Genomic DNA, 12,564 nt, shown 5'->3' on the forward strand with positions numbered 1-12,564 from the left:
GCTTGGGGTGGAAGTCAAGGGTATCCAGGTCTTACTTCATAGCCCTCCGTGCCTCGAATAGTACTTGGCTTGTGGCAGTAAACTGTTTCTGCTCGGCAGTCCTGGCTTCAAGCCTCCCACAGGGAGATTCCTTTCAATGCTCCAAATCCCTTCCAGGGCCACTGTCAATATTTTCAAAAGCAAGATAATGATTATTAGCTCCTTCTCTTTTCAGCACAAAATGTTCGTAAAGTATTTACTTGGTGACTATTTTCTTTAGCCATTTGGGTGGAGGTTTATTTGGTTTGATTGATTAAACCACCCAAGGTCTTTAGCCTTTGTTTAATCTGTAATTCTAGCTCATTTATTGAATTATTCCCTATGCAATTTAACCTCTACAGTGTTATTAATTTAACCTGCCCCTAAAGAAATAGATGAAAAGTCAATTAAGAAATACAAATAGCAAGATGCAGAGAAATCAGGAATAAATAATCATTAATATATGGACTTCATCAGGCAATCTTATCTGATTCTGCTTTAACTCCTAGAAGCACAAATATTTCCAAAGATAACATAGCCCAAAGTTACCAGAGTAATTCATCCAATAGATCCAATAATCTTCTAAACTAGAGGTTGTTTAATCTCCTCCTTGAAAGAAACAGTAAACTCACTGGAAAACAGCATAACAAAATATTTGTAACGTGATGTCTATGCACTGTACGAGGCAAATTATAGTCCTAAGTCCTGATACCATCAATAAGTATTGGTTTAGTAATGATTTGCACTGGGCTTTTCTCCATATCCTAAAATCACATGTTTAGATTCTGGGAATCAGTTAACAAGCATTTAGTGAAAATCTACTGTGTAGAAAACTGTGACCCAAGTCAAACAAAGAAGTGAATTCAGGTAAATGCCATAAGTTGTTTTTCCCATTTCTGAAGCTGCAAATGTCAATGCCCAATATTCTCCACAGATCCAAGTCTGCCCACTGGCATACACACTGACATGATCCCTCCCTAATGGAGTCTGTACCATGCAATGGGTAGGGGCACAGCCTTTGAGTTCAGAGGAGATCTGGGTTTCAGTCTCTGCTCTACCACCTACCAATTCTATGACTTTGGGCAAGTTATTTAATCCACGATGTCTCAGTTCCCTCATGGGGATGACAATAATATCTACCTTGAAGGATTATTATAGCATTTGGATGAAATGAAATGCTTTGTACTCAATAAATAGTAGCTTTTTTTTTTTTTACAGGGACGATGATTTTCCTGTACAAGCATGGACTCAGATTCTATTTCCAGAGGCACAGTCACTGAGCTGACTCACCAGGCTGAATGTCAGTCCTTTCCCCTCCTTCCTGGCTCCTGAACGGAGCGGCTGGAGCTATCTGTCAAGATTCGTTTCCTCCCTCTTCTTCAAAGACCTTCAAGGAAGACTCCAAGACTCCTTCTGCCAAGACCTTACAAAGTTCAAGCTTTTCCTTATATCTAACCCAAATCTTCCCTTACTGATCAAGCCAGTTTCCTTTCCTGCCCCGTCTAGAGATAGAAAAGGGTAACAAACCCTCAGATGTAGGAGTCCACGAACACTTATTCAATACCCCCCGTGACAACCTGTGAGAAACCAAGAAAATAGATTTAGCTTTGTTCCGCATTGTGGGAAGGTCTGGTAAATGGAAAATGGTTAAAAATCCAGAGGTAGAACTCTGTAGAAAACCCACATCAAATTAAATAGAATTGTACTAGTCTAATCCAGTTGGCTCTTTCAGATGCAATCACATTTATGGCTTAATAGAGAAAATACCTGAAATGTAAATGCATATGCCTAGAAATGCATGGGAAAAAAACCCTCAAAGCAAAATGTTGTTATACGTAAGTGTTTACTGTACTTGGGGATAGAGGGTGCTGGGAAAAGTAGCATGACTTTGCTTTGATAGGATATTTGGATGAAGACATTACGGAAAGTGATATATTCAACTGGAGGAAAAGAGGACCAAAAAGAAGTGTGAATATCCTTTGAAGCAGAGGCTTCTTTAAAGGGAAATTCAACTCTCTCAGCTCTGGGCAAATGCTTTCCAGGAGGAGGAAAGAAGACAAAGGGGGGGTGTGCAGAACGGGGCCAGAGAGACCTCAATGTTGGCGGCCTAACCTGAAAAGGAAAAGGGCAGTAGGCATAAGAGAGACGCTAAGAGAAAGGAATCAAATCCTTTCTTTTTTTTTTTTTTTAAAAAAATTTATTTATTTATTTATGGCTGTGTTGGCTCTTCATTTCTGTGCGAGGCTTTCTCCAGTTGCGGCAAGTGGGGGCCACTCCACTCCAGACACACAGGCTCAGTAATTATGGCTCACGGGGCCAGTTGCTCCACGGTATGTGGGATCTTCCCAGACCAGGGCCCGAACCCGTGTCCCCTGCATCGGCAGGCAGACTCTCAACCACTGCGCCACCAGGGAAGCCCTCAAATCCTTTCTTGAAGCTCGGAATCTTAGAGATTCTTCTTCTCTCTCCTCTTCTCATGCCCCCAAACCTCTTCTACTCAAACACCTTTTTAGATGTGTCTTTATCCTGAATTTTAAAGTTACAAAACCAAGTCTTTACGCTGAAAATTTTAGCCAATGGGATCTGACCTGGTCTATCAGAAGGTCGCCCTTTAAAAATATTTTTGTTTCCCCAGCTGTCTCAGGACTGTGAATAAGGAACATGGGAGCTTGAAAAGCCAGTTTAGAAACATATTGTCTATGCTTCCTTTGTATAAACATGGTCAGAGGAAGAAAATTTTAAGTAATTAAAATTTATGTTTGGTGACTTCTAAGCTCAGTAATTATCTTTTTTGGGGGAATTATCTTGACATGTCTTTGGTGTCTAGCAAGTTCCTTGTATATTGTAGGTACAAAAACATTTTTGTTGAATGAATTAATGAATAGCAAAAATATCGACACTTGCTGGGAAATATTTCACATTTCTTAAATTTGTACTAAACATAATAAACAAACCAGACTCAACGTTAAGTGTGCATGCATTCAGGCACATACAGACACAAATGAATGCATCTGAGAGTACACTCTTGAAATTCATTGGGAAAGGAAACGTATAAGAGAACACTAGTGAGCTTCATTAATCAAATTTTTCATGACTACTATAAACTCTGCAGGTTTTAGCCTGAAAAATACAAAAGCCCTTGCAATTTGAAAACATTAAAGTAGTACATTAATGTATTTCCACATGGTCCTCTATAGAAAATTTTCCAAATGTAGAAATAGCTTTAAAATAAATGGCAAAATGAATGCAATAGTCCCATAATGCATGTCTCATAAACCTACCTCTTCTTTTTAAAAAAGTTGTAAGGAGGGGGAAATCTTCAGGGAACCACTAAGAATATATGAATTGTGAGGTTAGCTAAATTCTTACCTATCCAGAAGGCTCCATGGGTGGCCCAAATTCCATTTACACCTGGCAGCAGATCTGATCAGAAAATTGCATTTTTTCCTTTCATCATTTCAGGATGATGAGACCCTGTAGATCCAGGCCCCTGTGCTTGGGGCAGGAATGTGTAAAGCCTCTGAAACCTCTTCTACCTCAAGTTTGAACTTAAACCTGGGGAAGATCGTGACAACTTTGTTGTTACTGAAGAGAATACTACTTGCTACCAGTACAGTTTCAAATCTTTTTTCCTCTAAGAAAACATAATCTTATATTTTAAAGTATATCCCAATGGCTAAGAGCAAAGACATCAGCTTCTGATGAGCCTACATTCAAGTATCAGTTATTCCACTGTGTGACAACAGGCAAGTCGTTGTACCTCCCCCAAGCCTCAGCTTCCAGAGCTACAAAATGGGAATAATAATGACAGGGACAGAGTACAGGGACAAAGTAGGTGATTAAATAGTTAATCCCACGAAGGGATCATAAGTAAAAAAAAATGTATGGGAGACCCCTCTAAGTTAAATGATCACGCAAGAAAGCAGGCTTGCTTAACAACAAAACCAAGTGGGCTTGCTTAGCTCCAAAACCGTGCAACAGAAGCATTAGACGTGTCCCCAAACAATAAAACAGTGGTGGAATGAGACCCACATCCTGTCCAGTGAGGTCAGTAAGTTAATGATTCCTAGGACATGCTTCTCTGTGCACACTAAAGACAAAAATACAAGGAAAAGGTGACATTAAACTGAAACCTGAGATGATTTACCATATTTTAGTCTATGTAACTGCCTTTTCACTTATTTCCATTGCTGCACGATAGTCCCTGTTTGACCATGTAGGGACAAGAAAACTCCTGCCCAATGTGGAGGAGGAACTGACGATGGAAGCTTGATGTCTACCCTCCCCACTTTTCCTTTGATTATAAAACTGCAGCCCACTAAGTTCTTGGCGTGCCACCCCTCTTGCCCACCCATTTGTAAATCTCACAAGTGTCCTATACTAATAAACTCTTTCCTTGCCTGTCACTCTGTCTCTCACTGAATTCTTTCTGCACGGAGACAGAAGCTCTACCAAGCTCTATGCTCTACTAAGTCCCAAAACGCATTCTGCAGTTTCAATAAGAGCACGGGGTTGTTGCAAAGATTGAAAGAGGTAATTTGTAAAAACTTTCATGTCCAGGAGACACACTGTGAATGATGGCCAATATAATAAGTAAATAAATAAAATTATTAATGATTACCTCCATCATCATCATCATCATCATTAGAGAGATTCCCTTCACCCACCTACCCCTCCCCTTCTCACTGAACCCATATAGCTCTACGTCAGGAGCCTGGAAGGACTCAAAAACCCATAGAAGGGAAGGCTTAGAGGCCTGGCAGTCCATTTTTCTTGTTGTCACTGATGCCATTCCCCAGACCCAAGTATGGGGCGCACAGTAACAATCACCTGGGACATGTTGGCCATTGCAAGGTCTTCACAGCTCTTATTAACTGTTGTCATACACGACCACAAGAACAGGTGGGAGAGCTCAATCACCTGAGGGTCCCTCACTGAACGGCTTTTTCCTGAGTCCCTTCTTGCTACCCAAATAACAATATTCTAAAATAAATGTAATGTTCACTGTTAAACATCCTTAAAACCTAACTTCTGGATCTTTTGACATTTGGTTGATATTGTTCAACCCAGAGAGAAGAAACTTTCGACCTTTTACCAATTTCATTCAACCAAAGGAGAAGAAAAAGGACAGAAATAACTTAAGTCCACTGCTCTGGGGTACTTCCATTATTGTCATCATTAGCTCCATCAGAAGTAAAACATGCTATCTTTTAAGTTGCTTAACTTCAGAACAAATGCCCCTCAATAGACGGTACGATTGAAACCAGGAGATTGAATTTGACCTTCAAGATCACTGCATTTGACCTTCAAGAAAAAGGTCATTTGCAATCCGGAAAAGAACAATTTCCCTGCACTCATGGAAGCAAAAGCCTATTTGGGATGGGTGAAGGAGTAAACGATAAGTAAAGAAGTGAAGACAATGAATGGGTCAAGCATACTTCCTCCTAACATCTGGGAATAGCTACTATATAAGTCATACAAGCCCCTCAGAGTTTTATGCAGAATTATGGGTGTATGTGACAAGGTGTGTTTTCCAGCAAGAGAGGCCATAGCTTTCTTCTGATATTTAAAAGACTGTGTCACTGAAAACCTCCTTCTAGAAGGTCCAGTGGCTGACCCGAGCTGCCAGCCCTCTGGGCTAGGCTGGAAGAGTGTGGCACTCTCCTTGGGTGCTAGTTTCCTATTCTGGCCAAGGACGTGGGGATTCCAGCCATTAAAAGAAAGAGAAGAAGAAAATGAAAAGAAAAAATAGAGTAGGTTTTTGTTTTTCATCAATAGAGCCCTTTAAGACTTAACCTTACAGAATCAATCCTCAGCTCTGAAAGATTTTTCTAGGCTAAAATAGCACCTCCGTGCGACCTCTGGTGGATGTTATTAAAAATGCAGCCCCCCCCCATGCCCCCCAAGCATTCTCCATTTTATATGAAGAATATTTGAAAACACTGCTTAGAAAAATGAATTTTTATAAGCCGAATGATTTTTCCTAATCATTTAGACAGTCTCATAATCAAATGTATCCATTAAGGATAATACAACATCCAACTAGTGTATAAATCAGCTTTTAAGTAATCTCTGAAAACAATGAAGGTGACCCAAAATATAATAGTATTAACTTAAATATTTTTTTTAATCACCAGGGAAGTAGTATATGTAGATTGTGGTTCAGAGAAGTAATTTAGTAGGTCATTTTGCATCCATCCATAAAGTTCAAACTCTAAGACTTTAAACTTTCCTTCAAGACACTATATGATCATATGTATATGTATAACTGATTCACTTTGTTATAAAGCAGAAACTAACACACCATTGTAAAGCAATTATACTCTAATAAAGATGTAAAAAAAAAAAAGGCACTAGATGAACAGAATGAGCCGTTTTGTTGGTCTCTCTTTCCGTGAGAATGGGTGACACAAGAAGCCCTAAAAGGTGTTTCTATGCTGGTTTTAAAACATAAAGTGGGAAAACATTTTTTAAAAAAGAAAAAAAAGACTTATTATAAAGCTATAGTAACAAAGACAATGTGGCACTGGTATTGAGATCAATAAATAGATCAAGAAGACCAAATGAAGAGTGAAGAAATACGAAAAAAAAAAAAGTGGGAAAATACACCATGGAGTCTGAAAAGATGTACCTCTGGGCCTGCAGCATCTTCTCTTAGGAATCCTTAGTGAATTGGGGTCCCACCAGACTGTTGTACAACAGTCCTCCTCAGAAAATGTCAACTTCTCTGAGTATAGGAGTTGTGCCTTACAGTTCTTTTATATCTTCAAGCAACTGCTGGTACCCAAGAGGGTTGCAGTAAAAACCTGATGGTTTGAAAAGCATGAAATATGCACCTAGCAATCAGAGAAGGAACTATAAAAATGAGGGGCTCCAGCAGTTTCAAAATAACATCTATGAGGGATTCTTGAGAGCACATCTTTTTTCAAATGAACCATCAGTGCAAGCTATCAACGCCCAGGCCATGTAACTCATATACCATGTGTATGTGGGATAAAATCCTTGGCTGCTTTGACCAATTTAAATGACTTCGATTCTTCTGGGTCAGTGATTTGCAAAGTGGGGTCCCTGGACCAGCATCTTCAACGTCTCCCGGGAACCTGGTAGAAATGCAAATTCTTGGACCACACCCCAGACTTTTTTTTTCTCTTTTTAAAAATTTATTTATTTATGTTTGGCTGCATTGGGTCTTTGCTGCTGCGCGCAGGTGAGAGAGGGCTACTCTTCATTGTGGTGCGCAGGCTTCCCATGGCAGTGGCTTCTCTTGTTGCGGAGCACGGGCTCTAGGCGTGTGGGCTTCAGTAGTTGTGGCACGCGGGCTCAGTAGTTGTGGCTCACGGGCTCTAGAGCGCAGGCTCAGTAGTTGTGGCGCACGGGCTTAGTTGCTCCGTGGTATGTGGGATCTTCCCGGACCAGGGATCGAACCCGTGTCCCCTGCATTGGCAGGTGGACTCTCAACCACTGCACCACCAGGGAAGTCCCTCATCATCTTTTAAAGAATAAACCTGAATTGTAGTAGTGAGCCACTAATGGACATAGGACTTTTTCCTGTCCTCTAAACCTGCCCCCACAAGACAACACTGCTATAGTTGAGGATGGATTATTTGTTCTGAGTACTTTAGCTACATTTCTTCTGCTCACCCCGGGGAGCGCTGCATCATTTGAGCCCTTCCATCTCTCTAATCTGTCCTGTCAGCTTCTCTCTCTTGCTCTCTGAGCTCCAGCCACATGGCCCTTCTGTCCATCCCCACATGGAAGCCTTTGAACATTCTATTTTCTCTGCCTGAACTGCCTTTCTCCTAATTTTTTTTCCCCGGGTAACTTCTACCTGAATTTCAGGTCTATGCTGAAATGTCAGTTCTTTAAGGAAACCTTCCTTGGCTCCACAATCTTGAAACGCCCCTGGTTACTTTTTCTCATAGTACTCTCCTCTTTTCTTTCATTTGATTTATTGCAATGTGTGTGCAGCCTCATTTCCTTTATACACAATTATTTGTGTAACTATTAGTTTACCATATGTCTCCCTTACCAGGCCATAAATACCATAAGAGCAGGGATGTTGTCTGTTCAGTTCATTCGAGTCCTAGAACAGAGTTTGACATAATAATGGATGCTCAAAAAATGTGTGTTCAAGTGGAACTAAGCATTGTTCAATTAGTGAAAGATTCTTCTATAGGCACGTCTGCGCACGCAGCCTTGTGAACAACAGGGAACCAGTATTTCTAGTCCTAGTGCCCAAAAGCCCAATCCAAGGAGCCATGGAAAACCTAACTAACCAACACAAAGATATGGCAGATGTCATCTTTTCCTGACTAACCGATAGGGAACACAAGTAAATAAATTTGACTTGTGTGCAGACTGACCCAAATAGGGCAAAAGACCTGCTGCGTATGGCTGTGGGGCTGGTTCATTCCTGGTCATGAGACCCAAACACACCCTCAGACATGAACAAGGCAGAGTTAGATACTTCCTGCATCTTGTTTCCCCTAAATTAGGAGTCATATGAATAAGAGATGAATGAGGGTCAGAATTACTCTAGCTTAACTTTGGTTTACACTTTTTTGGTTAAATCATGATCTTCAGGCAGAAAAAGGGTTTAAGAAATGTGGCTAAGAAAGAAGAAAAGGCTGTAATAGTTCAGAAGAGAGGAAGAGATCACTTGCTCTAAGTTCAAGTCTCTTGACAAATTTCAGCCCTTCTGTTATGAGAATTTACAGAGGAAATCACCAAAGGTTTTGAGGAACTACGAAAAATGAGACAGTAGTAAAGAGCTAGTATAGGCAAATATTCCCTGCTCCAAGAAAGACAGAAAGAAAGAAAGAAAGCAAACAAGCTGGCTAATAACAATTGCTACAATTTATCGAATGCTACCATGCCCTAGGCATCTTACATATATTATCTCTCTTCCTGACAATCAACCTATGGGCAGGTATAATTATTCCTATTTTATAAACGAAAAAGTAACTTCCAGAAATCATAAAAATTAAAAGCATGCCTACCTAACTCTCTCAAATCAAGTTACTGAACTAGACAGATTAGGGAGACGCTGTAGCCACAGCGTAGTACGTGCATTTCAGCAAGGCATTTGATAAAGTGCATTTCTCTTTAGCAGAGAGTGCCCATGCCAAAGATGCTGACTGACAGATCAGGGGCTTCTAGAGACTCTACTTGGAACTGTTGGGATCACCATTTAATTTGTTAATTTGAATATAGGAACTTTCAGCAAACTCACCAAATGTGAGAATGGCACAAACCTGGTGAATGGTTTATGTGCTGAATGGCAAACTCAGGACTCAAAGGGCCTTCTACGCCTAGAATGAAGTGCTGAAATTCATGGGACGGTATTGTTGGGGATACATATAACGACCTGTATTTAGGACCAAACAAAGGAATTGCATAAGCATAGGACAGAAAAGGCCTGGGTCAAATGTTTTCAGTTGGACAGGGGGGGAAAGAGAAACTAAGGATGTCATAGACTGAGTTTGTTATGTGTGTTAATAATATAATGTGTCTGTCTAAACAGCTCATGTAATTTTAGATCCACCTAATAGAAGTATAATTTTCAGATCAAGGGAGGTTATAGTCCCACCACATACACTAATCTGATTGTACTGGATTCAGTGATTTAATAAAATGGAGAATACTGGGATAGTTCAGCCAGTGTGGTGAAAGCACTACAAATTATTTTAAAGGTAACACTGAAAAAAGAAAAAAAGAAAGGTAACACGGAGTCTATGAAAGATTTGGTGGGTGCTCAAATAGCCACCACTATATAATTCAAAAATGTTTCGGTGGGAAAACACCACATTTTATCTGTGTATATTTGGGAGCAGATGTGTGATTAGGGGGTAGAAGCTGTACAGAGACTGGGGACCTTTCCAAAAACTAGAGATTGAAGACCTTTCAAAAAAAAAAATTGAAAATTGAATGGATACTTTGTGCAGGTGTAAATATTCTGTCTCTATTTCAGCTGAGGCCAGGAACTCAGGAAGGCTGAGGCAGGAACTCTTTATATGCCCCCCACCCTGACTTTGTGAGCTCCTGAAAGTCTGGACACCAGCCTTAATTCATTACTCATTTCCCAGCAACCAGCCCAATGCCTGACATGCAAAAAGGACTCCACAGCTGTCAAATTGGTGAGTGAATGGTTAAGTCCACCTTTTACTCCTACAGTCACAGGGAATACAGAACCTTTAAATTATAGCTCCTTTAACAGGAAAATTCCCAGATAGAATTTTAAGTCGGAGGAAGGAATTACTTAAGTATACTGAATACTTATATACAGTGAATTTAGCTGCTCTAGATAAGGTCTCTGCGTGCTGTTGACAATAACAGGAATGAGGTATCATAATCAGGCACATTGTGGCTGATGCTGAGGGAAGAGGTCCTTTTACCAGGTGGCAACAGTTCTGTGGCTCCTCGGGGGGTCTCCGTCTCCCAGGAGGAGGGTGCGTGGTCGCTCGAGGAGCGGAAGCTGAGCGGCTTCAGAACAACCCTCGCTCCTCTGTTGTCCTGGCACAGAGGGAGCCACGGTGCTCTAGAGAGGCAATCAGGGAGGTGCTGCAAAAGGGCTGGGAATGCTTGCCTTCCTCTTTGGCCTATTATTTTCATCTTCATCATTCCTTACCACCTACTGAAGACATGTGGGGCACAAAGGGCTGTGAAATATCTGTAAATTTATGGAAGAGCACTTGGACCTAGCGTGGACTCAACCATGTTGGCTGTGACTGTGAACCAGAACTGCTTTTACTTATTTGAATGTTGTTTGTGTGTTTGGTAGGGCAGGGAGGAGACAACAGCAGTGTGTTAAAACGTGGTCCATAATTGTGAGATTCTAAAAGGATCAGGTAATCATAATTTATGAACTGATAATCCAAGAGATGGGGGTTTAAGTGTCTGAAGGATTTCTCCAGCACTGAGTGACGGTAGGCAAGTCACTTCCTTTCCTCTAGTGTAGACCTCAGTTTCCTGGTCTGTAAAATGAAGGAATTGACAAAAATGATCTGCATATTTCCGTGTGTGTATATAATTTATGTATTTAAAATATAAACTTCATAGTTTTATTATGTGTAAAATTTAAATTTATATATTACATTTTACACATTTTTATAATTTAAACATATTTTTAAATATATTTAAAACTTAAATATATATTATATTTTACACATTTTTATAATTAAGATATATTTTATAATTTAATATTTTTAATATCATATGTATGTATATATACACACACACAATTTTTTTCAATACCTTCCAGGCCAATGCCACTACCAATTAAGTTGGAGGATACCTGGACTCAGGTAGCCTTTTATGAAGGAGGGCTTGGGGAAATGGACCAGATGCCTTCGGCCACAAAACCATCACCCCTGCCTTTGCCAAAACAGCAGCTCCGCCCCCTCCCTCCAAAACCTTTGCGGCTTCAGCTAGTCTTAGTGCGGTTTGCCCCAGTTCACCTTTCACCGCTTCTCCTCGCCCACGTACCTCCCGCGGGGTCCGAGGCTGAAAGAGAACTCACACTGCTTCCGGGACTCCTGGGGGCCGCGGCCTCCGGTCTCCCCGCGCGCCCCGCATCCCAGGCCTGCGGGCGGCAGAGGCTGCTCGCCGTCGCGGCCCGCCTCGGGCATCGCCACCGCGGTCACCGCCTCCTCCCCCCTCATGCCGCGGGGGTCTTCTTCGCGGCGCGCGGCCGGCTGGCCTTCTCTGCTCCGCCGCAGGCTGCTGGAGAACGCGAGGCGTCTCCGGTTGCCATGGTGACTGTGGATCCTCCCCGCCCCCAGCCGCCCCCAGCCGCCCCCAGCCGCCCCCAGCCGCCCCCAGCCGCCCCCAGCCGCCCCCAGTGGGCTTGTGCAGGTGACCCGCGCGCCCAGGAAGGCGCTGGAGTTGGGGAGCTGCAATTACTTACTGACCAAAGCAAAGGACTTTCTTTCCATTTATCTCTCGTTTGTTTGTGACACCAGTTTCGCAAGAGGGGGTTTACTATTCCTTGGTAGGGAAACTGAGATTAAGAAAAGCAGAGGATATTGTCCGAGGTTACACAACTAGAAGTGCCACAGCCGGAATCCGAATTCCGAAAAGTTTGGCCCCAAAGGCTAAAGAATAAATCACCACCTGGAACAAGTAGGGGCGGGAGGAGGGACTGGACAGTGAGTTCAAGGAAAGGTCTCTGGTTTCACGCAGTGCTTTGCTTGTCGTGTCCCGCTCCCTGCTACACTCACATGATCGAATAAATCAATGTTGAGGATTCCCAACTTTTGGATTGTAAGTTGTTGCTGTTGTTATTATTAATAAACAACTCCTGTAGTGTCTAAGCACTTTTGTATTCACAATCTATTTGAATCCATATAAAAACTAATTTTACACATGAGAAAATCAAACTCAGAAAAGTTTAATTTGAATAGCAAATGGGAAAATCTAGGGCTTTATTTGGAGCAAGAGGTTGCTTTTGTTTTGTTTTTGCAGTCTCTTTTTTTGTATAACACTTTGGCCTTATACCATGGATGCAATATCTTATCTGTCTAAGGATATTAATGATACACTTCATTT

At 41.5% G+C, this 12,564-nt stretch overlaps 1 protein-coding gene across 1 annotated transcript; it reads right to left on the bottom strand.

The window, feature by feature from the left end:
- Positions 1–36: 36 nt before the first annotated feature.
- C8H11orf97 (chromosome 8 C11orf97 homolog) lies at positions 37–11,678 on the bottom strand. Its single transcript, XM_060017225.1, has 5 exons — positions 11,482–11,678; positions 11,358–11,364; positions 7,944–7,954; positions 6,915–6,937; positions 37–164 (listed from the first exon to the last, which is right to left on the bottom strand). Exons 1-5 carry the CDS (start codon positions 11,676–11,678, stop codon positions 37–39), a joined length of 366 nt encoding a protein of 121 aa, XP_059873208.1.
- Positions 11,679–12,564: the final 886 nt, after the last annotated feature.

This window comes from Delphinus delphis, chromosome 8 (assembly GCF_949987515.2).
Source record: "Delphinus delphis chromosome 8, mDelDel1.2, whole genome shotgun sequence".
Taxonomy (NCBI): domain Eukaryota; kingdom Metazoa; phylum Chordata; class Mammalia; order Artiodactyla; family Delphinidae; genus Delphinus; species Delphinus delphis.